General features: G+C 43.8%; 1 protein-coding gene across 6 annotated transcripts in view; it reads right to left on the reverse strand.

Annotated features, from left to right (window-relative positions):
* Window positions 1-3,065: 3,065 nt before the first annotated feature.
* dntt (deoxynucleotidyltransferase, terminal) overlaps window positions 3,066-25,705 on the reverse strand; it is a 59,602-nt gene continuing 36,962 nt past the window's right edge. For all 6 annotated transcript variants that reach the window (XM_035606078.2, XM_035606081.2, XM_035606077.2 and 3 more), the window contains one exon: window positions 3,066-4,608. In XM_035606078.2, the coding sequence (XP_035461971.1) occupies window positions 4,522-4,608 (87 nt within the window). In that variant the 3' untranslated portion in view covers window positions 3,066-4,521. The remainder of the gene's footprint in view (window positions 4,609-25,705) is intronic.

A 25,705-nucleotide genomic window follows, 5' to 3' on the forward strand; every position in this document is an offset into this window, starting at 1 on the left:
CAGCATTTCATTCACAGACGCTTGCTCTCACCTCTGAGGCATGTGTTCACACAATGGTTCACATTACACATTCATTCACTCACCGCTCGTCGTGTCCCCATGTCACATCATTTTGAGAGGGGGGGGGGAAAAGTGACACTTCATATTCTATCTTCAGACCGTCTCCGGGGAAGCTTTATGGCTGACGCGTGTTCCCCCAGGTACACGTGTCCTCCTCAAAGAGTCCCCCATTAATCTTTGAGCACCTCCTATCAATGCAAACCCTCTCAAGTATCATCAGCTGCCTCAATCCTCCTCAAAATATCTGCAGTGACAAATTGTCAGAGCTGCAGAATGACCTCACGCCATTTGTCAAAGGAGCGAGACACCCAGACTGAAAGACCTTGTTCAGACCCGGTATCACCATCGGTCCTGGGAGATCACAAGTGGACAGCTCCAGTTGTAGGAAGGAAAGCAACCTGAGATGCGTTGAGAAAGCATCTGAGCTCCAATCCACGTTCAGAGGTGGTCTGGGACACATTCTTTCTGCAGTGTGCCCCGGGCCACGTCAAAGGACCGTCTACTCAGCCAGCGTCTGCTGACCTGCTGCAGATTCACAATGACCAGAAAGTTATTTTCTTGGTGTTTCACATACATTGATCTATTAGTGGCCGCCACTATACCAACAATCTTATTTCATTAAAAAGCTACTGACGTTCATTTGCGCAGCCGCTCCTCGCTGTGCTCTCACCCTCTCTCCATCTCATAATGACTCGCAAGCACCTGCATGACAACGGACACACCCGTATGGTCAGACTGGCGAAAAACAACACCATTTGCTCTTTGCAAAGAGAAATGAGGAACGTGTTTATTTGCATCGAGAGCGGGGGAAGTTTTTCGTCTGATCACAAGTGGTCACGGGAGACGCATTTCAAGACACATTGGAATGCCAGGTGTGAAAGAGACTCGAAGTGACGACAAAAATGCGCTCTCGTCATTTTGAGTCTCGCCTGGGTCTCTTCGTAGTCATTTTGTTGCAAAACGGCCACATCGCTTTGTGGTCGTTTTTACGTCTCTCTGTGGTCATTTAGCATCTCTTTGTGGCCGTTCACTGTCTCCATTTGCGTCTCTGTGTGGTCGTTTTGAGTCTCAATGCAGTCGTTTTGTTGACTTTCAAACACAGCATAGAAACAGTCATTGCAAACAGAGGCTCTACATACTTTCATGGTTGGATTACTGAATAGGTCTGTTGGGCACTGGCCCCGAGGCCTGGGGTGTCAGGGGGCCGCTGAGCCTGTGCATGGCAGGCCTATTCAGTAATCCATCCATAGCTGCATCCCAGTGCACATGCTTGTTAAAAGGTCAGGAGTTCGGCAGTGATGCTGCAGACAGATTGAGTGAGACCTGGCTGGTATATACCATTGAGCCGTCAATATAAAGCCCCTGTGCCATGATGGATCTGGGGGAGCTAAAGGAATGGGTGTCAGGCGGCGATGATTGAAGGATTTTGGCACTGGAATGTCAATGAGAGAAAACTGGGGATTGGAAATGATTGCATAGGTATAAATGAAAACCGATTGGATGGCAGAATAGTTTTTTTTTTGTCAGCAAATCGAGCACTTTTATGCAAATTCCTACGAGCAATTTTTCATATATTCACACATCTGTCATCTCAGTCAGACCCCAGACATCAAGCACACCTTAAAAACAGGAGTGCTTGCCAGACTGCAAGGAGCTAGAGGCAACGACTTGCATAGAATATGGCCACATGTGATTGGCTGAAATTGCTGAATAAACAAATGAGTTAGATCTGAGGGTTTGGAGTTGGACCTCACCTAAAACTTGATCTCTGGGTGAAACTGAAATTTGGGCAGAAATGATTGAAAGAATGAATATAATTTGTTACATAATTTATCCACCAAATATTCACTTTGTGTGCCTGTGTGTGTGTGTGTGTGTGTGTTTGTGCAATATAACAACAATGCATGGAATGATTTTTCAACAAGTGAATATTACTGGGGAGGGAATCCCCAGATGATTCACTTTTGGAGTGTACCCTCTTACAGAGTAGGAGGTTGTTTTGTTTTCACCACGAGTCGAGTCGTGACTAATAACTAATCTGGAAGTGAAATCAGGTGACCGCGTCATCATTTCCAAAGGTCTCAGTTTTTGCCGGTCCATTCTACAACACATCCCCAGAGTTTCAAAACGTCTCCATTTTAGGCGCCCGCAAACGCCGTAGTAGTGTGGATGGCAGGACAACACAACACTAATGCGTTTTAAAACTAAAATGTAGTTTTAAAGTGTCTCACACAGTGGCCCCAACACTGATAAGAGCACCAACTGGATGAGACACGATGGATCTAATCTAATTGGTCTGCACAAACTTGTCTACTGGGGAGATGTGAACGGAGTCATGTTCATCCCAATCAAAATAGCTTTGTTTTTTTGGTGTTGCAGAAAACGCACAAACCCGGCAACTCTGCACACACCTTAACATTTAGTAATATTAAGAAGAGTTACGATGACAAGTTCATTAATATTGGCACAATGTGGCAACACCCCAGCATTAAGAGCAACATGTTCTTTCCATCCATACCAAAATGTTTATTAGACAACACCAAAAGTGTGTGATAAGACTAAAATGTCTAAAGTTTCCTCATTTCCCAAATTAATTTTCTGTATTACAATGAATAATTAACACAGTTCACTGGGGTTAAGTGTAGAAGTACTCCGGTATAATCAACTAGGTTGTCAGGCATTCACAGCAATGTCCTATAGTGTAGCCATAAAGAGCAACTAAGAGAAAAGAATGGTCGCATACCTCGCAAATGAATAGCATGGGGAGTGCAATGGAGCACTGTGGAGCAGATAGCTCCGCCATTCTGCACTTTCGTATTTGCTTTTCAGCTTTACCAACAGTTTAAGGCTCTCTGAGACCAAAACAACAATGTGTGAATTCTTAAATTGAGTGCTACAGCCTTTAAATCCCCTCACACTAGTGAATATTTAATGTGAAAGTAAAAAGAAATCCCATTTGCACTTGAAAAACAATTAGGAAAAAAAGAGAGCATGACAAATGTAAATTTATGTAGGTCAGCTTGATTTTATTTTACTCTGGAGAAATCAATTTTTTGGGGTACAAAAAGTGTTTATCCCGGTTTTTATAGTACAAACATTAGATAACCCGGGAGAGATGGTTTTCAGAGGGTGCTCCATCTGGTTAACACAGTGACCCAGAACCTTTAAAGTTTGTTTTGTGTCGGGAGGTTGAGAGAGCAGCGTAGCAGGAGAGAAAAATGACACAGAGAGCAAGAGGGGGGAAAGTTGAGAGGATACAGGGAGGAGGCCCCGGGTCAAGTCCTCATAGTGCTGGACTGTTCTACTTAAAGATCTTTAAATAGGGTATTCCACTAGAACGCCTCGCGCTCATCTGTCTCTGCTCTCATTGAGGAACCACGCGATAAACCAGAGGCTGAGCGCCGTGGGAAAGTGGTTTGGGCGTGTGGACAGCAAGACAGCCCGTGTCGCCACGAAAGCAGTCCGACTCACCCACATTGCAAACAGGGATCAATGACGTTTCTTCGCTTGTGGACGCGTGTCCTACAGAGCCGCAGTACATTTGAAAAATAAGGACGCGAATCTTGATAAACAACCTTCATGCATAAAATATGAGCCGAAGCAATAAGATAATGGATGTTTTTATGCACCGGAGCCGGAGTCGCTTTGAATGCCAAAATCCCTCCGTGTGGTTAGTGGACTAATTCACCTTCCGTCTGAATTCGTCATAATTTCCCGGTGCAGCCGAGTGCCTCTAATTTCGGCCGAGCATCTGGGGAAGGAGACTCATTGTGGAGCAAGAGCGGAGGCTATGGGTCCTTGGATAGCAGAATGCCAGCTAAATGATCTCCAGTGGACGTAGGTTTAAATGGAGGCTAAATGGCGACGCCAAACGCTCCCCTATCTGAAGCCCATTACCCGCCTCTCAATTCCCCGGAGACCTGGCTCAGCTTCACGCTGAGCACTTTCCTGCCAGGGGGAGGGTGATTACAACATTTTGCTCAACAAAAGCTCCCCCTCCCTCGCACTTCGTTCAAAGCTTCCTGTCTTCTCTCTCTCGCGCTCCCTTTCTCGCTGTGGTCACCCTCTTCCCTCGTTTGCTTCCCTCTGCGTTTCTTTCAGACTCTCTCTCCTGCATCTCGCAGGCTCCCCGGGCAATGCATACTCGGACTGATTTGTCTTTGTGTCCTGCCCATGATTACAACTCTGACAGACAGGCGGCAAGGCGGTAAAGGAAAGTGTTTACTCGCCAACAGAAAATAGTGAATAGGAAGAATTATGAATCATACTGTATTGCAGCATGTAATCCACACACCAAAAAACAAAAACAACAAAAATTACAGCAACAACAGCACAAAAGTGTATAGAAATCAACAGCGCTTTGAAAATGAACCCCAGCAGAGCAGCAGAACAGCAAGCAGACGGGATGCACACTGACGTTTTCACGGAGGACACCAGGTCCAGCCAGGGAGGAGCAGAGGCCTACGCGTTTCTCTGCCAAGGCTCGATGTACTCGAGACCCAGATGGTCAAAGATGTCCTTTTCAGTCGTGGCAGCCAGGAACTCGTTCTGGAGTGAGAGCACAAACAAACAGAGCGTCACAGACTTTTCCAGAGCTGATCCACAGATTCTCAACGTCAGGCTTCTCCATTCCTAAAAATTGTTTTGTACCCGCAGCCATAACTGTGATCGTAGTTGGAGTGACTACCCGTAACCCTATCTGCCGCACACTGTACATTTCCACTTTATTCACCGACTCTGTGCCAAGGCCTACACATGCCGTGACCGTGCAGATTTACATTTGACCGTCCACCTCGCTTCCAATCCATAAACACTCTAACCTTGCTCTAAGTGATCGCACTCTTCAGCAGATGAGTATTTTCCCTGACAAATCATGACAGGGCTATTAACGGCTGGCCGTCGACCAGCGCCATGTGATGGTTTATTCCTCTATCGGAGTGATGATGAGGCCTGACTCACCTTGGGAGAGAGACAGCCCGGGGAGAGAGAGGGAGCGAGGGCCGGGATTCTGACACATCCTGCCTTCAAGTGTTAAACTGGACCTGACGCGTTGCAAAGAGCAGGCAGGAAAAACACGCCGGCACCCGCCGCCGCCGGGCCGACAGTAAAGATAACCCAGAGCTACTAGTCGGCAGCAGGGGGGGGGGGGCTACAAGGCTCGTCTCCCTCTATGTTGCCGTGTTTTTTCATAATGCAAATGACAGGTTGGTCATGTGCTGGCGAGGTTTAGGTTCACCATGCATGAAGCGCTGATCACCTTAGGAAAAGGTGTAAAGATGATGCTTATTAGACAACATGTAGAGTCATCAGGAGTGTCTTTTTTGGGGGAGTTTTAAGTGGAATAATGGGCGTTTATTATGATAGATAGATTTGACTTGGTTATGAAAGGTAAGAGTACCAGGTCAGGTTGAAAGGGAAGAGCTTGTGTCATCATCTGACAGCGTGGGTTTTCTCGTACTTCCAGACTTGATGTTGCAATCAGAGCTCGACCGATTTATTCGTCATATATTGGCCGCCATAAGCCTTGCACAGACACATCGGTATCTGCCTTTGTTTGCCGATATGAGAATTACATATACGATCTATCATGTATTTGGCTGTATTTGTATTTGCTTTTCATCTAGAGTTATTTTCACTAAAGTTTAGGATTAACCTGGAGCCTCAATGTCTTTGTCCTAAGGGTTTGATGACATCTGGGGGTTTTTCTACGCACATTGGACAATATATGAGTATCAGGAGATATTTACTAGCCAACAGCGGTGTCGGCATCAGCCGGCTCCAGTTGTAAGACCTTAGGGATGTCAGAAAAATTATAGACAAAACTACAAAAATAAGACCCGAGTTGTTCTGCCTCTGAACACCTGTGGATCTGTTAGCATCACTCATTTTTCTCTTGCACGTAAAAATGTTTACCAGGGCCGTCTTGGGAAACATTGTGTATAACAGTGTATTTTTGGTGAAGCACATTGTTTTCGAGTGAAACTATCCAAAGGCCCATTCAGTGGTCCACCTGCCTGTGTTTTTTATTTTCAATGTTCTCATAACACGGAGCCCATTTATTGCTCTTACCACTCAAAACACATGAAACGCAGACATACATAGCCACAATTTATGGTTCGGTTAAAAAGTAGAGGCAGGGGTGGAGGAAAGACGGAAGAAAACAGGGAAGAAAGGAGAGCGCTGGACGAGGCTGATGCGATTTGTAGTAAATCCACATTCCTAACAACACTTGGCAGAGCTTACTGCTCAGAGAAAACTCAGGAGATCCCACTAAAGGGGAGTACACAGGGTACAGATGAGATTCTCAACATTACCATTTTAGCCATTGTCCTGGATCAGGGCTAAAGCCCTCCCTCCGCCGCACTGTCCGCTTCTCTCAATTCCTACAACCCGTACATGCCCTCGGGGAGATGCTGCTTTATTTACTTAGCACAACACAGTGTGGGCTCTCAATGTGCCTTTGAGTTCTTCCCCTTTAGGCATTCGCGGGGAAACCGCAGTTGAAATGACAAGTGCAGCTCTTATCCTGCCGCTTTTTGGTTTATCAAAAGGAGCTTAGAGTGTAGGAACAGAGCGGCAGTTAATTAGAAACAGAGGTTTTCTATCCGAGACCCACGCTCTCGGTGACTGGCAAGCCATCAGCAGCCACGGTGCCAGGATGGAGGAGGTAGGTGTGCGTTACTGCGAGCCAGTGTCCTTGACTTAATAAGCCGCTAATCAGCTGCATGTTTCTCTGTCCGCCGCGTAATGACATCCCTCGTGGACGTGAACACATCAGCTCCCGCAAAACATCTGCCCCTTCTCTGCTGCCCGTCATCCTCTCCCTGCCACCCGGCCCACTGCTTGATGGATGGCGCTGATGGACATGGCTGCCTGCCCGACTCCAACCCGACTCAACTGACACATCAAACAGAGAGAGAGAGAGAGAGACGACGAGATGGAGGGACAACCTGGGAAGCTGTGCAACCCCCACCGGCCGAAACCTGCCGGCAAGCGTGTGAAGGAAACGTGGAGGAAGCTCACTATTCACCGAAATAAGCATATTTTTTTTTATTTTTCATGAGTGGGGTAGATGACTGAAACTAAAGCAGATATAAGTCTCGATTTAGTAAAATCCTGAATTTAATTTCTACACTGCCCCCCTGCGGTAAACACAGAGTACGGATAGAACTTGGAGCATTAATGAGCCTTAATACAACAGTTGGTCTCATAGCCATCCAAGGCCATTAAAATGCTCCCGCTGCCAGTCACTTGTCATTGTCGGCGGAGAGCACCGTGGACGTCCAAAATCATTTCTCCTTCCTTACAACTCTAGACTGATCTTTAATGACTGGCAAGCTCAGGAGTGGTCACGTTGTCATTATAAATTCGCAATGAGGCAAAACATTTTTTTTTAAACTGACGCTGTATACATCTAACAAATAAGATCAGTTCAGCAGCATAGGAACCGGTTTTAAGTTAAATTGGATATTAATACATTATGGAATTATATATATATATATATATATATATATATATATATATATATATATATATATATATATATATATATACACACATACATATTCTTTGAAGCTTGCTAGATACAAGTGGTCCAGAATGAGATGCTTGCAAAAATGTTAAAGTGTGGATCATAAATAAAAAACACAGATGAGTGTTTCACTCATAACAGTCATGACAGTTAACAAAAGTTAAGTTAAGATGAAGGTAAGGAAATATATATATTGAACAATCTTAAATGAAAACTGCGACTTTAATAATCATGCACTGCAGCGAGAGATGTATTTTGAAACACACAATAGGAGAGGTCACGCAGAGGGAAGTATGCAAACAACCTGAAATCCATGCAAATTCCCTCATACAAACTCACCGGTAGGAAAATGTGTCTGGACAAAAACCTCTGTAAGTGTGCTGCCATCTCACTTTCAGCTCCGACTGTCTGCTCAGCCACATCAACCAATTATCTTGTATCAAGAACTCGAGTGCGGAGGTCAAACTGAATGGCAGACGCACAAAAAGCTCTCAAAAGCATGGGTTTCAACATGCTGCTGAAGTGAATGGGGTTTTTTTTCCCGTCCCGCTGGTCTGACACATTCAGACTAAAGTATTTCATGTCTGAGAACATCCACCCTTACATAAGGAGCCCGAAGCCCACTTCCATCTGAGAAGGGACACTGAAAGGCAGATAAATTTCAGGTTATCAAATCAGCTAATGTTCTCAGTTTCCTTTTCTTTCTTTTTTTCATTTGGACTCTCTTTCGCTGACAGTTAGAAATAGATTACTTTACTGCCTGGAGATTAAGAATAAAATCATCTGATTGCCTCTAAGTTAATTTGTCTTTATTGCAGCGCACACTAAAGGGCTGACAGGGGCAGAAAAAAAAAAGTGGGAAATCGATTATGCCCGCGTGTCTTCCTGCTGTAATGATCCCCCGCACACCCACGCTTCCCCTGTGCTCCGGTCCGCAGGAGCTCTGTTCAGAGGACACCCAGAGTTACCAGAGAGGGCACAGACACCTCACTAATCACACCAGCAATTAGTGCGAGCATCATAAAGCACCGCTGCCTATAAAACAGCTATTGAGTTTAGTGTTATCCTCATTACCTATCCTTCCTCGGCTTGCTAATCAGCCCGTACTTTGGGCAGAGAGGTAAATCGGGTCGCAAAATAATGAATTCCTAATCAGAAGCAATGGGCTCCTCACCTGACGTCCCCGGTGTTATGGCTCTTTGCTCCCGTGGAGGAGTAAACATTTGCAAATCAAAGTTATTTAGTTGATTAGTCTGCCACTAAGGCACAGCGACGAGTCTGAGGGAAGTGTAATATTAACTCTATCTTTTTCCAGGTACCTAAAACTTAAACAAATAAAATTGACATTTCTTCCAGGGTCTAGGTTTAACTTGACAATCAGAGTAATGTTACATTTGTGAACAGTGCAATAGGTTTTGGTGCTACTGTTTCTTGCCCACCGCGAAATGCAAAGAAAGTTACTTTTTACTGCTGACCTCAATTGGCTGAACATCTCACCTTGGTGCAATAATGTGGACATGTGCTCCAGGGTGTGTTGAGTACACCCTGACATCACTGTTACGTGTGTGTGTGTGTGTGTGTGTGTGTGTGTGTGAGTGTGTGTGTCTGTGTGTGTTGGTAATGTTGCTCAAACACTCACCTGACTAGTTTGCTGCCCACAAAACTGTTTTCATTCCATTCTTATGTCCGCAGTTTGCCACTCGGTTTGATTTCATTCGCAGTCTGCCTTACTCAATGAATTAACATTTTTATTTACTTTTTATTTGTCTTCGTCTATTATATTAATCGGTTGGTCTCTTTGTCTCTGAGTTACCTTACCTCTTCCTGGTTCTGCAAAAGGTGTGGCTGCGGGCAGTGGACAATTAAATGCTGGAACCAGCTGATTGGGCTAAACCATATGCTGCCATATCATGAGGAAAGTTGGGACTGGTTGGTTTTGCTTTGTATTTAGTTGTAGTTGGCATCCAACTTGTCTGCGCCTCGTTTATTATTTCGTTTGACCAAACCAGTATATATGTTCCCTCATATGTCCTGTGGGTGGTCCTATTCATTTAATTGGTTTCTTTAGTATAGTTATATGTTGTTGACCTCTTTTATATCTTAGCTTTTAAATTGTTGGTTTATATTGATTTTGCATATGTGGGGTTTGTGGGCCTTTATTTTTTAGCCTCATCTTCCTCAAGTTCACCACTGAAGTCCGCAGGCATCTCGTGGACTTGTGAAGTGACAGGCAGGCTGTGCGAAGCGCTCTCTCATCTGCAAAGCCTGTAATTGTACTTTGACTCTTCCTCATATGGACCCAAACAAAACGCTCTTCTAATGATAACAATAAATTAACTTTCTCTGCTCCACTGGAGCCCATAAATAATTAATTGGTTTGTTAAAGAGGAGCTGGTTTTGCACGACCGATGGGTTTCCTGAACCAGACAGTGTGATCGGATGCTGCTGCCTCAGCATCGCCTCCATTTCGCTCAATTAAAAAGGCACATTTGCAAAATATGAGCTTTGTTCGGGAATATTCACATCATGACTTCTTACTGACATGAGCCAGGGCCCTCAGAGTCCTTTTGAGTCACATCGTTGGAGAGGCAGCAAATTATGGGATGAGGCGGAAATAAAGGATTTCACCTTTTAGCTGCTTTTGGCAATAGATACGACTGTAACATCTTGCAGAACCTGTTCCATGATTGAAATCAAGCTTATAAAACTATAGGGCCAGAAACTTTTATGAAGTTTTCAGACCCTGAGTGTGCCCCGGGTGTTGCTCGCTAGGGCGGGATGAGGTAGATTTTGTATATTTCCTGGACAATTGCATCCCTTTGAACATTGTCTGTTACTGTCCAGCAGCAAAAAATCCTGATAACAAAGGACAGACGTTGAATAACAGGGATGTAAGGGTGGGAAAGTTGCCCAAGTTATCTTGTGCTCAGAGCAATGAGTTTAATGAGCAGTGAGCAGAGTGTGCAGCAAGTGCTTGGTGAAGTGGTTTAAGCTTTTTGCAGCCTAAAGCGCTGCAGATGAAAATTGATTATCTATCATCTTTTTGAACCCCAAAATACAAAAGAAATCTAAAGCGAAAAAGATGTCCGTATATCTATCTATAATGGGTATACATACACGCTCAAACATTAATATACACACATTCGTATACCCACATATATACATAGAGTAAAGTTACAATGCATGAACTCATTGCATCGCAGGTTTCTAATCGGGTCACCTAAGGTTTAATCACAAAACTTTCACTTCAGGCTTCTGGAGGTAAAACTTCCACTTTTACATGGGCGAAGTGATCAACCCATATATCTGCGCTTCCACCGTCCACTGAATTTGTTCCATTTCGATTCTGCATCCACAGTATTGCTGAGAGCACAGCGTATACATCAACCCGCAGATTTGTCTGCAAGAGCACTCAGGGTTCCATTTCCATGACAGCACTAGCGGGCTTTGCAGAGGCATTTTGCGAGATGCACATACTGTAGTTTTTGTTCCTTGATGGCACTCATTTTGTATTTTGGTAACTCACTGTGCTGGCGAATGTACCAGTGGGGAGTCGAAGGTACAATATAGTGTTTGCCAGTAATAATCAAGCAGCGCAGGGTAATTTTGTTTGCCGCGGGCTCTAGAATGTATAACAGAGAGACTCGGTCAGAGTGTAATAGTAGGAAGGAAGGAAGCAGCGATTATCTGTGTTATTTCCGTGGCTTTACTGAGCATATCAAGAGATTCCTAAAAATAAACAACATTTTTCTTTCTAACCACTTTATCCTGGCTGGCTGTGCATTTAATGATTATCATCCAACACAGAAGTGCCAATACGTGTCGTGAGTTATAAGACGGAAATGCTACTCTTCCTCAATATCACTGAACAGTTCCCTACATTGCGAAATGGTTCTGGGAACACGTTGCCAAATGTGATATTTCCTCCCACACCAATTTAATTTGAGGCACCATACATACACTTCAGAGTCCCATGGGGACTTGTTGTGGGGGGGTTTTGCTCTGAACTGTTCTCTCCATCACAGTATAGTCAGAGCGCGGTGGCTCAGAGCAGCAGATAAAAAGAAGTGATCCAATTTGTCATGACTCATGTCAGAGCCTACAGTGGCTGATTAATGCATTCCGCCTAATCCCACCCTCGTTCCAAGTCACTGTGGCCACAAGGTGACAAAAAAAATAAGTTGCCACATCCTGCGCGCCGGCATCATTACAAAAATAGAACCTGGCAGGAACTGCAGCTTCTTGTCTTTCCTATGCATTCTCATATTTAGACCAAATGAGCGAACAGTTGTTGGTTCTGCAAACAGATAATATATCACCTCTGCACAGAGAGCCTCTGATTAGTAAACAGTGTTCAGAATAGCTCGTGTACAACCTTTCATGAACTGGGTACAGGCTGAATCATCTCTCTACAGACATCAACTGACAACAGCATATATTGGTTGTTTGGTGCAGCCCTTCATATGCTCTCCGGTAATCAGTCGTGGTCAAATGAGAGGTGTTTTGTACACGACTGTATAATTCTTATTCACACATCTACATCGACCATGAGGTGTGAATCACAAATTATAGTAGCCACGATGAAAAATGTCCCATAACATTTATAAAGGACTTATTTGAACTCCAACCACAATCTTCCCCTAAACCTACACGTCATTCTTGAGCATGAACCTAATCAAACCAGTTTGGCACTGCCAATAGATGGTCAGTAAGTGGATCAGCATGGACAAATAAAGTCTATTATAAGTCTATATTATGAAGATTAGTTCAAATACGTACTAGACACCTCCAATTACAATGTGACTAACCTTTTACCTTATCTTAACTGGTATTGTGTAGTGAAACCACCCATACCTTTCAGGGGGCACAACAGCAAAGAGACCACAAGATAAGCCTGAATCAGCCCAATGAGTGTTCAGTCGAGTGTCCCCGTAAATAAATCATTGGGGCAAACTGAAACGGGAGCCTCGGCTCGTGCCACCGCAAGGGCCGTGTCAATTAATGTTGGAAGACAAGCAGACATGGCCCAAAACTGGACCTTCCTGAAACCTTCTATTCACTTTCATCAGTGATGGCGCAGGATCCATCTCGCGAGTGAGCCGACACCCCGGTTCTGCCCAATCCCAAGCCCCCCACCCCATAACTCGCCTCACCGCTCCTTTGGCCCCTCCTTCGATCTCACAGGTTCACAGAGTTGACTCATTTCTTCTCTTTACACTGTATTTCCAGAAAAATACATTGCAGGTTGAAGGACTCAGGAGAGATGCGGGCTATTGAATTCCATTTTCTTAGTCATGGAAACCACAGGCTCAATAGAATCTATGAATACTCCCCCCACCTACCGATTAAGTGCTGGTTACAGGCCCTGTGTGGGTGGATGGGAGGCTGGAGAAGTGGGGGCCAAGGCAAAGTGAGTGTGATGGCAGTGGTAAAATCGGTAATGGGGGGGGGGGGAAAGGAGGATAGTAGAATTCGAAGACATAAAGTGAACAGATAGCATTCATGCAATTCTTTTGAATGTGCTTTTCTTTTTTAAAAAAATCCTTTCCCTCAGTGTGTCCACCGCTCTTCTCTCCCCTTTAATTTCAGGTTTTCAGCAGTTCCACATTCTGTCCTCTAGCATTACCCCCTTTCTGTCGGGGGATAGCTGTCAATATGATTTATCATTGATGCTAACTGATGTAGTTGTCCCACTGTGAAGGCTGATTAGATGACCATCCTGCTGACAAAGCCTCATCGGGGATAACAGTCGGAGGGAAAGGCGACAGAGCCCCCCTGTCTCTTTCTTTCTCGTTACAGTGTCGCTCTGTCTGTCTTTGTCTCTCTCTTGATTTATCGTCATTACCGATTGCCTTCCCCTTAGCACGTTCCAATACCCATGCCAGGCTCTTAAAGCTTCACTAGGCAGCTATTTCATGGGAAAATAAACTTGTGCCGTCAACATAAATGACAATTTGCTGCCAATTTTTTTTAAACGTGTCCCCTTCCCCGTGATGCTATAGAATTGCCCCATTTGCCCCAGAGAAACTGCGGTGTCAGCCAGGAACAGAATCCTCTCCACCTACAGAGGGTGATGAATTAAAACATTAGACCGAAGCACAAACAGTAGTGAGAAGCACTCCATCCACAGAAAGTGATAGTCAGTGCCCTTTGCTTTTGCCTGTTTCATCCCATTGCCATCATTCGGTATATGAAGTGCCACATGCGACCAGTTCACTGATGCTTTTACGTGAAACTCAAGCAGCGTCAGTTTGATACCATCTTGCACAGTAGATTAGCTCTGCTGGTACATGCTAAACATGTTGCCTGCTAAACGCATTATCACTGTGAACGTGTTAGCATTCTGACATAAGCTCAAAGCAGCGGCTGTGGCTGCTCATCCTCACAGCACCACTGTAGACGCATCTTCTCCCTTTACTAGCCAATCTCTGTATGCTGCATAACATGTGCAATGGTTGTGAACTGCATGGCCGAGAAGTCTGATGGAAAGCAAGGTTTCTGAAATATCTCCAATTAAATGGAAATTTTTACTTCCATACTAAACCTAGTGGACCATTTATTGACTGGCTCTGTGAAACGAGGCTTACCCCAGCACTGTGCACCATTATTGCAGCAGCCCTCCCACTTCACACTCCCCAATTATTCTCATTTAAGTCCCTTAACTGCTTCTCTGACCTCTATGTGGAATGACCCAGTCATATGGCAACTGTATCTTTGAAATGATGTGCATATTTGCAGCATTCAACTGTCACGGGGGTCGTCATTACTTGGGTGGTTGGAGCGAACAGGCGTCTTGCTCCAGGGAGGGGAGGGGGAGAAAGAAGGGTTCGCAAACATTTGTGCACATAGATAGCTTGATTTTTCAATGACTATGGCATCACATGGACATCATTTTAAAGATACAGCTGTTCTAGCGTAGAAGTACAATTCTGAAAACTCTCATATATACTCTATATTTTACTGTACAGTATGTGCATATGTACAAGAATAGGCAAGGATAAATAAATGCCAGCATCTGGCCTCGATGAAAGCGTGGTATTTTCTCAAAGCAACAGTAGAGCACAAGTTGTGACAGGGATTGGACAGGAAACCTCTGGAGTGAAATTAGGCGTCACTGCAGCAAACGCCTTCACAGTTTACACTCAATGAGGGCTGTCACTATATAATCCATCATGCATCCACGCTGATTTACCTGTCCGCAAGCATTCCACACTGCTTCCATCTTAGAGTCGGAGCCTTTCAAGACCAACTCGGGGACAGAGCACAGGAAACGTCCAAACGGGCGTGATCAAAGCAAATCCCTGAAATTGAAAATTCCTTAAAGCTTTTTTTGACTGGCAGAAGAAGTAGAAAAAAGATGGCAAATATGTGCAGGTTGTTATGGCGAATGAGCAAACTCCTGTCTTTGTAATGCTGAGTGGCAGCTCCCTCAGAAGAGACCAGGGTTTTTAAATCAGAACAAATGCAAGAAGACACTAAGACCTGTTGCGTGACTATGGCATTAACATGGACAGAGAACTGACGGAGACATTGCAGTGGTGTAGAGGAGATTCCAATTAAAGCAGCTGCCCACAGACTGGAAGCAAGTGAACATCAATCAAAGATAGCATGCTGGAGAAAGTGCAGCGATCAATGAACGAACCAGTAAGGTATCCGATGTGTTTTAGGACCACACGGGTCCACACGCAATGCAGGTGAAAAGGGGAGGAGGTCCTGAGCAGATATATACACTGAGCAGAGACTTGTTGTAAAGTATCTGTTCATTCACGTGTGGAAGATTCAAATGACAATTTGTGAGCAGAAACACTTGGTCCTGACTTAAGGCTCGTAACTTCTGCCTTCACGTACAAAAAGGGTTACATCAGTTTCAAACGATGTGACCGCCACTGTCCACGTACCTTTACAGGTCCTTTACAGTGGCACAGTTGTTAAGCAATGCATCAACTAGAGGACAGCACACAAAGAGGCATGTACGCTCCACCACTTTTCCTTCGCCACTGTCCAACTCACATTTCGTTCCCTTCCAACCTCCTCCCAGCTGTTCAGCAGCAACTGCTTGTCTCTGTGCCCGACCAAAGTAACACCATAAAGATGTTGGTAGTTTCTTTCGACTTGCAAAATCTCTCCTCAAAAAGTTCCGCCACTGTTCCTCGTGTCCTGTGGTCCTCTCGCTTGAGCTATTGGCAACACTGCCCCCCATGGTATCTGTTGGTACTACTCTGTTTCGCCCAATCCGTAAGCTTTCTGAAGACGTGCACAAATACAGTCGAGATAACCGCAAGGTGCAAACAGGACACTCCAACCATTGAGCATAAAGTAGCCTTTACACTGCCATACATAACGGTAGCAACCTAGAGAGGGAACTGCAGTGACCCCTTGTTTAAACCCATCATATCATGCAGACATCAGAGTTGATGGGTGGATGCTACTTCCATGGAGGGTTGGGGAGTGTGAACACCGTAGGGACTGACTTCAGGAGATTGTGGTGTTTGAGGCAAATTGGCTGTTAAATCCCACAACTGTGATGTTATCTTACTTCTTAAGACCTCTATCATGTTCACCTTCCAGTGGCAGCAACCCCTTATAACCAACATTTAGAGATTGCTACTTTCCAACAGCCAAGCTGCTGCTCCACAGTCTTGTGACATTCAGACTCACCTTTCTGACACACATGTCTTCATCTGCTCGATCCGCCCATTAAGCTACAGTGATCTGTTTTTTGTTTTTTTTTAACTAGTGTGTGGAAGTGGCACACGTTGTTCCATGTGTTAGTGAAGGGTCACATTTACAAATGTTTGCAACAATTTATGCATATTCTGGTACTCACAAATTCTTGATCCAATTCAGACACAAACCCCATGCAATTTGAACACATTTTTACTTATGCATGCATCCACGACCTGAATGAATGTTAATATTTTTACGTACCAATTTTTAAATTCAACTTCACAGGTCAGATCATACATGGATGTACCAGCCTTGGTCTCAAACATACACTATTGCCTCAAGAAAAGTACAAGCATCATGAAGCAACAAAACAAATCAAAGACGAAAAATCACAGCAACAATAGCCAGCACGAAAAGCTGATTGTCTCAGCAGTAAAAACTAAGAATGCTTCCAGCTCTTGCTATAAAACCAAGACCTCCTGGTTGTCACCTACAGAGCCCTTCTGTCCATCCACATGTTCCCCCACTTTACTCTAATCCACAAATTATGACTGCAGCAGGAGTTTTACTGCCGGCAAAGCTCCCTGCTTGTTTTGGGTTCGTCACCACACATTCCTCGAATGCACATGCTTGCAACATTTGAAATGGTCCAATTTTACAAATCCCATTTACAAATCCAAATGAATCTTGTAATCTGTAATTCCCCGTCCTTATCTCACGACTTGGTGGGAGCTTCTCCTGAGACGTAAGACAAGGTTTTACGAGACAAACCTAGAGCGGACAGCCTGTAAATATGAGATATGTTGAGATTCTTTAAATCCTGCAGCCTGATCCCAGCTTAAGAGACTACTCCACATCCAGCTCTGCTCCGCTCCCGGATGTCTTCATGCAGTATATGGGTCTATTTTTACAACTGCTCAGTTTTCCCTGGACAGTGCTGTCACATCACAGGGTGATGTTTTTTTGTTAGTTTCCTGTCGGCTTCGGGGATGATAATAGACCATTTACGATATGTGACCAGTAGTAGAGGACATAATGAGTATGTTATCACCTGAGACGATTAGATGACGTTTCTACCTGCAGTGATGACATTGATACCCATAGCATTTGCGCCCACAGTGGTAACTTTTCTACCCAGAGCGAGGAGGTTTCCTGTTGCAGTTTCAACATATCTGCATTACATTCCCCTGGCAATGCAATGATTTGATGCTGTTCCCCAATGCTACCATGTAATGGTATGCTGATAAGTAATTCTTAAGAATGATCTAATGAAAACTATCCAAAGAAAGGTCATAAACTATAAAAACAAATATCTATACATTACTATTTGGGATATTATTCATGATGCTGCCTTTCTCAGGCAGCATGTGTGCAAGTTTTCAAGTGCTTGTAATCGTCTTCTAGGTTCATCAATCATAACGCCTGGAGCTGAATGATTTTTGAATATGATACAGAAAAAAAGTTAACTAATGCCAAATTATGCAAAAATGATATTCAGCTAATGTGATAGGAATTACTTTGCACTTTATAATTTATCTTTATGATTCATTTGATTGTAACCATCATGTTTTGTGGTAGTGTGGGTATTGAGATGTTATTCTTTTTTTCAGAATAAATGGAAAGTATGCAACTGATGCTGACTGGGAGATGTCGGGAGCTTGAACGTCCGTGTACCAAACTCTTAACACTTTACATAACGTAAACTTCTAGAATTCAGCACTGTAAGGACTTTGTACGTGTGTATTAATGTACTGTGTTTTTCAACAATACTATGAAAACGTTTTATAATGTTTTTACGACAGCCTCCATGTATGGGTGCCCACAGGAGCTACATGTAGTTGACAGCAAATGCATTAATAAAAAACTCAAATCTGCCAACACAAGATTTTATACTAATCACCACTAATAACTTAAACATATTCACATATTCCATCACTGTGTGCATTCACACCTTGAACATGCTATTTCTCATCCAGGTAATTTAAATTCCTCACAGGGTGTAAATGACATTGAAGCTATGGCGCCCACATGCTGAGTACAGTACGGGTCAGGGTCAGGGCTGAGTATGGGTCAAAAGGGAGAACAATCCAATACTGACAAATCAACCACTGACAAACCAAACGGAGCCAACAGTGAAACGGACAATCCACAAATGAGGAGGAAGATTAGATAAGCAAAAAACAACTTTAATTCAATTTCTGTTCCCGAAAATAGAAAACCCAGTGCAGCAATTACTGGGGTAATGTTCCCGGAATACTCGACGTCCGGAATAGTAACACATTGATGATGGTTCAACTTGTAATCCACTTAGTGCGCTTAATCAAATGTTACATATTGTTTGTATCTGTGTAAGACAAAGGAAACAGAAAAACTTTCCCTCTAGCTTCTAGCTCTTTCCTCACTTCTATTTTATATTAATATCATGAGGACACAGAACAGAATTGGGTTACTCAGAATGTGGGTAATGAACTGGAATAATATAATACAATTCATTGCTTTTTATGAGAAGCATTGGATCAAAACTGTCAGCCGAGGACTATAATGGAAACAGAAATGATGATGAAGTATAGCACGCGACTGTTGCATGCTTTTAATTGGTATGGGAACATATTTTCTCTTTCATAATCACAGGCAGAGGGGTAGGTGGGGATGTTACCTTTACAAGCTGAGAAAATAAAACTGCGGAAGTGTAGAAATGCACGTATGAGTCCGTGGTTGTGGAAAAAAAATGTATTCTCGCTGTGGCACCCAATACTAATTAACTCCAGTTGAAAGCTAGTCGTCTCCCACTGAGCTCCGAACGAACTGGATCAACTTCTGACCTTGGAAAAGGGAAAACATCACAATGCATCCCTCCTCTCTCAAAGGCAGCTACATGCGCAGCCAAGCCCGGTCTATTTATCTACCTCTGTTAATTAAAATCCATAAGAGCAGACGTACCACCAAGGTCGAGAAGAAACATTTGCAAATGTGCATGCTTATTGAGCACACACACACACACACACACACACACACACACACACACACACACACACACACACACACACACACACACACACACACACACACACACACACACACACACACACACACACACACACACACACACACACACACACACACACACACACACACACACACACACACACACACACACACACCTCACATTGCTCCATCTAAAAAAAACGCTACATTTTTCAATCCTACCAGCCCACCACCAGAATGTTTGGAGGCCAGAGGCCACACCTTCCTTGGCTCGCTTGTCTGTCACAGCGTACACTCAGGTGTGTGTGTGTTACAGTATGCGACGCCCTGAGGGTCCCTGTGCCACCATCCGCTAAATTAAACTTCTCCGCCCCTTCCTGTGCTCGCTGAGAGCAGGCCTCCTTCCAGGCGGCTCCTATCTTCAGTACAAACACTGCCCGTGTGAGCGCCAGCCGGGGGAGCGTTCGAGACCGCCTCTCCCCAAAAGCCCAGTGCAATTGCCCTTTTATTGTCCACTCATCCAGTGCTCAGAGGCTGAAGGAGGGTGGGGGGCCGAAAGAGCTGTGAGCGCTCTACATCCAAATTATTGTAATTGGACAGTGAGCGTCGTTTTGAATTCTGCTGTTTCACCCCGTGGCCAGGTGGAGAGAGGAACGAGTGGTGGAAAACATTGTAGATTAAAAAAAAACATGTTTAATTTGCACGTTGAATATTTCAGGGAAAATCAGGAGAACAATTTGCAGAATGCTTAGTTTTTTGGAAAATCATTTAGAAAAGTTTGTCTCAAATTCATGGACAAATCCTCTCACAGATCAAACCTCATTTTTACGTATCGCCTGAAGAGAGGAAATCAAAAATTGGCACGATGAAGAAAAAAAAACACTTGAATTTTTAAGAATGAAGGCTTTCCAAAAGGTCCCAACTAAATAGCTGCCCGGAATAAGTTTAACACGTCTTTAATTTAAATTATTATTCTGTGTATTTTGTGGTCAGATACTCTTCATACACTGTATAGTGGCTTTAATTGATACAAATGTCAATAAATCCCTCGATAAATTTTAGAGGCAAAAACCTAGAGGCAAATTTGAGTAGCCAATCGACTCAACCTGTATGTCTTTGACCTGTGGGAGCAAGAAGGTTTGTTGGATTTTATATTTTTGTAATTTTAAGCCGATTTCCTATTTTTTCATTGCCATTTGAGTTATTTTCCATTTTATTGCAACTGGAGATATTGAGGATTTCTATCAAAATTGTTTTCAAAATTAAAACCATATTGTAAAAATAGATGTGCTTTATTGATTCCAAACTGGGAAATTTCAGACAGATATAATGTGTGGATGCCATGAGATAAATTATCAAACATCTGCGCCACGTGAGAATCAAACTCACAACCTTGGAATTACTTTACAGTTTCCTGTCTTATTAGTACCACGCTCTGGCCCATTGCGCCACTAGAGAGCAAAGGTGAACTACTGCAGGAGAATTTAATCCAATTGTTTTATTTATTGTTTTTCTTTTCATATCTGCATTTGTTTTGTTTATATTTTTGAATAACGGACCAGATGTGTGGTAAACCCTCGTCTCTGACTGGCAGCTATTCCTGCTGTGAGCATGCATGTGGTTAATTATGTGATCACTGCTCCTAGCGGTTTTTGTAAGCTTGATAATGTTTTTTTATTCGGTAAAGACCAGCTGTGTCTTCTTTGGTTCTATATATACAGTATATATAGTATAATGGTTCTAATTTTTTAATTGCAATAAAAGAACGGGAAGAAAAAAAAAAGATAATTTCTTTTGAAACCTACAGTAGATTTTACAAGTGCCCATAATTCTTTTACAGTTCTTTACAGTGCAGTGGATTATTACTATATTACATATAGACAGGGCTGTATTTTGGTTAACACTGGGTTTAGTTGAAAGCCACACTGAAGTGTGCCGTAGAGCTGGAGAGGTGTCAGGTAGAGAGAGAATACAAGAGGTCCTCTCATATCAGTATCAGCTTCAGGACTAAAGCCAGGGCATCTCTGCTCAAAGCCTTTTGACCAGGACCTCATTAATCACACTCCTACAACATGACGCAGAGTAATTACCCTCCGAGAGAGACACACACACACACACACACACTGAAGCGTACACTTGCAATATAAAACGCATTTCATACACATGGTATATGAACATATGCAGAAATAAACAACAGTGAATTGAATCTAAATGAACACATTTTAAACCGGTTTACTTTGTTTTGCAGCCTGAGCCGCACCACTGTACACACAGAGAGAGAGAGAGAGAGAGAGAGAGAGAGAGAGAGAGAGAGCGAGCGAGAGCGAGAGAGAGAGAGAGAGAGAGAGAGTTTAAAGGGTAGATACTGCCACAGTAGAGGGGGGGTGTTTTTTCAAGGTGTTGGGCAGGTCATGGATGCCTCATGCCTGGGGAGGGAGTCAGTCTGTCTAGGCATGATGAAATTCTCCATCTGTCCTCATTCATCAAGCTCTCTACACATATTAATTATTACAGACCCTCAGACTTACAGCAGAGGACACACGGACCCTCCCACCCCGGCTCTCTCCCTTGCCAACACCACTCCGTCAGATCTGCACATGGGTTGAAATTCAACTGTGGTGGTCGGATACTGATACTGACGCTGGTCAGCAGAGGAGTTTCAGAGGACGCCTAGATGTCAGCCATTGCCAGCAGGGCGTCCCAACCCAAACTTGACTTTGGAGGTTCAGTCATCAATCACACCAGGGTGCAAAGAAAAAGCTTCCCTGCGTTGCATTTCTGAGAATTTTTCAAGAAGCCTTTTCTACAGCAAGAACTTGAAACCAGAGGAATACGGATCTGAATTTGGTTGGCTCCTGGGCCACAAAAAGCAGGTCCAGTTTGGTTTTACTTAGTTATGTGAGCGGATTGACCTTGGGATTTGTCGAGCGTATTTTTCAGCAGGACCTCGATTCTACGGATTTACTCCATGAACACTCCAAATGATGTGAAAAATGCATCTGGGATATTTTAGCGTCAATTTTGTACAATGGAAGGACGCAGGAACGTCTCTTCCATCTTGATATGAAGTCTACGGTGCTTGTGGAGATGTCACCGTTGTCTCCGCGATTTACCTTGGTTTCCGCAGCCGTGCCTGTGTTCGACTTTGGCCTCCCCAAACATTTTCCATTATGCATGTAACAATATTAGGACAAGTAGCAAACACTTGAGGACTGAACGTATCCAGCTGCAGCTGGAGGCCGTCAGCTGCACAGTCCGACATGACGCTGCGGAACAATTTCAATCGTTGCACTCAGCAAGAGTTGCCACTCACCGCTAAGAATTGAATGGTGACACCATTATTCTAAATTCAAATGAAAGTGCAAACTATTAAACTAGATCTGGCCATTATAAAAGAAAGTCTCAGGGTTGGTGCCTTTTCATTAGCCTTGAATTGTAAAGGTGAAGGCCATTTGGACAGGAGACATTTCGACACATTTCACAGCGGGAAAAGCAAAAGGTGTGAAGAAAAACGTTAATCATTGCTGATTTCCTTCTAGCTGCTGGGGTTTCAGGTCATTGTGCATGCTCACTGCCACACCGCCTCACTGGGACAACTGAATAGAAGAGACCCAGTGTGAATGCTTTCAGTCGGACCTGAGCTTTTCCTTCTTTCAGAAGCAAAAATATCTGCTGTTAAAAAGGCCCATCGATCAATGTCTCACTTGCACACAGCATTCCTTCACACGGTGGGCAATCACAAGCTGTCAATACAATCTGGTCACAACTAAAAACATTTTTCATTATCCATTAAAAATATATATATAAGAAGCATCTGCAATCAATATCTTTACAATAAAAGGGCACACTGATATTAGATAATCATAACCTGGATCTGCAGCGTCTCCCCTTGGCTCATTGTTTAGCTGTCTAGACTTCCTCCACTCTCACTGGTCTCCTGGCTTGATTTATTTATTTATTTTTGAATTGAATAAAACGCTTCTGACAGAGTTAGCGACTAGCTGGTGAACATGGTGGAGCACGAAAAGACCTTGGATACTGGAGACCCCATCCACCATTGTTCTGCAATAGCAGAAGCAAACAACCGTTGGCTAAAAAGTTTCGGTGATGATATGCCAATGTTCAGTTCGGCCTCATTCAACTTTATTCCGCTGGGCCCAAGTGGCCAAAATAAATTAATATTCCAAATTAAGTTATTTAATAATTTCACATTTTTTGGGTTCATTTGAATAATTGTTTGGGCTAAAAAAAAAAGGGGGGGGCACTAGTGAAACATTTGTAGCATATTTTCAATATCCCAAGCAGAGGGTTTTCGAAGCTGAGCATCAGATCATAGCTGTGTTTACTTTCAAAGAGCTGGCGACAGTGCTCCTCAGCCCATTGTCTCAACTGAGGTTATAGTGTCTTCATTTTGCTATGCGAGGCTTTATGAGCACGAGGAACTCCAGCTGCCATCACCCTTCTCCTGACACCCATAAAGCCTCGTGTTGCGGGGCCATTCCCAGTAATTGGTTTGTATTATACAGTATGTGCCCACTATGGACCAGAACCTGCACCTTCAGCCGTTTCGTTACCGTTATCTTTTCTTTCTCCTTTTTTTTTTTGGTGTTCAAACGACATTATTTTTCACCAGAGTAGCTAAACTGGCTGACAGCAAATGCTTTTAAGTGGAAAAAAATCTCTGTTGTGCATGAACCTTGAGTCACTGTTGCCGTGTGACAGTTGTGTGACAGCCCCCTCCCTCAACGACTCAAGGATTCCTCCTGGGTCTGTTCTTAATTGGGAGGAGAGATCATTAGTGTGAGTGTGGCCCTCTGATCTTTTTTTAAGAATGTTATAATAAGAAAGAGAGCAGCTTGTTTCCGCTGAGAGCCTGTCTGAAGCCCACAAGATTAAAGTCCTCTAAATGACCGCCTTTGGTCCTTAACTGAGATGAGTTCCCTTCGAGCACACATCAGTCTTCACCATTCCCGTTTCTCTCTGACACCAGTAACACAAGCCGCACGGAATCTCTCCGAAACCACCGGGCAATTAGACAGGACACGGAAAAAGTTTAAAAGCGCAATTATCACATGATTACTACACTGAGCCATACATCGAACCCTTTAATGGCGACGGGTGCAGCCAAAACGGGGGCGAACAGTCAGCTCCGTGTGAAGGCGGTGACAGGGCAGACACTGGGACCGTTAATTGATCTTCATTATGTTAAGTACAGCGGTGATGTGGAGCGAGGAAAGTAAAACGGTTCACACTGTTGTGCGACTCTGTCTGAATGCACCATGTTAAGCTGTCTGCCGACCTTGAGACTAGCCGAGGAAGAGATGATAAGCTGAATTGAGCGGATGTGCGTGCATAAACTGTTTGGGCTGTTTGACTGCACTTTGAAACTCTCAGCATCCTGACAAAAGTTGACGGTTATCCGCTTCACTCTCCTGTTGTTCTCACATTTCATCTCTTCGCTAATGATAGAATCCACCGCTCGACGTACTTTCTCACCGCGTCAAACTACAGCAAACACCTGCAACATGTCTGCAAGAATGTTGAGTGTGTTTGTGTTTGTGTGTGATTTCCCCCTGTCCACTTCAGTTTGTGGATGCGTGCGCTGTCAGCAAGCCTCGCTCTGCCCGTGCATTTTAATAAACACCATCTGAGTTGGCTGCTTGTGTATAACAACTGTCAGGAAGCTGCCACCCAGTGATCCCAAGGACTCTGACCTCTGGCCCCGGGGAGCCAGTGATGGGACATCACGGAGACAGGGTGTCTTCTCCTGTCGATCCGTGCAATGATACGCCTTACTCCCTTGTCCCGGTCCGCTCGCAACTCAAACGGCTTGCCACTCTGCCCTATGCATTGGAAATGAGATGGGGCTGCCTCACAGGATGCAATGACTAGTCACAGGGATGGGATGAACACGCGGTTCGGAGATGCCTGTCACAGAGATTGATGGTTCCCTGGAATTTGTTGTTGTCTTGCCAGTACTATAAAAAAATTCCCCCTGCTGAATAATTGAGTTCTTCAGGCGGAGAGTCATGTCAGTCTTTTTTAAGTTTACACTCAGGCACTTTCAGGAGTGTATCTCACAACTGCTCACTGTCAGAATCTTGAGGATGAAAGAAAGCTGAGGTTGTGCGATTCAAGCGGATGTATGATGTATAAACAATACAAAGATACAATAGATACAATACAAAGGCTTAATTGATCAAAACATGACAAATAAACTTGCAATTTTGTTTGGTCTACAGTTCGCTATATTCCAATTATGTCGCATCAGATTCAACTCCCCTTACTTCTTGCTCTCTGCATGGAAACTGTAAAAATCACAGCCATCTGTCACCCCTGCCTCCTCGCTCATCACACCTGTTGTCAAAACTGATGACAAGGAAACGACTTCTCCGCATGGTTAAAAATATGAATTCGTCACTTACACTATGAAATGCCAGAAAATTGTGAAATACACAAAAT

Source organism: Scophthalmus maximus, chromosome 10 (assembly GCF_022379125.1).
Source record: "Scophthalmus maximus strain ysfricsl-2021 chromosome 10, ASM2237912v1, whole genome shotgun sequence".
In the NCBI taxonomy this organism is placed as follows: domain Eukaryota; kingdom Metazoa; phylum Chordata; class Actinopteri; order Pleuronectiformes; family Scophthalmidae; genus Scophthalmus; species Scophthalmus maximus.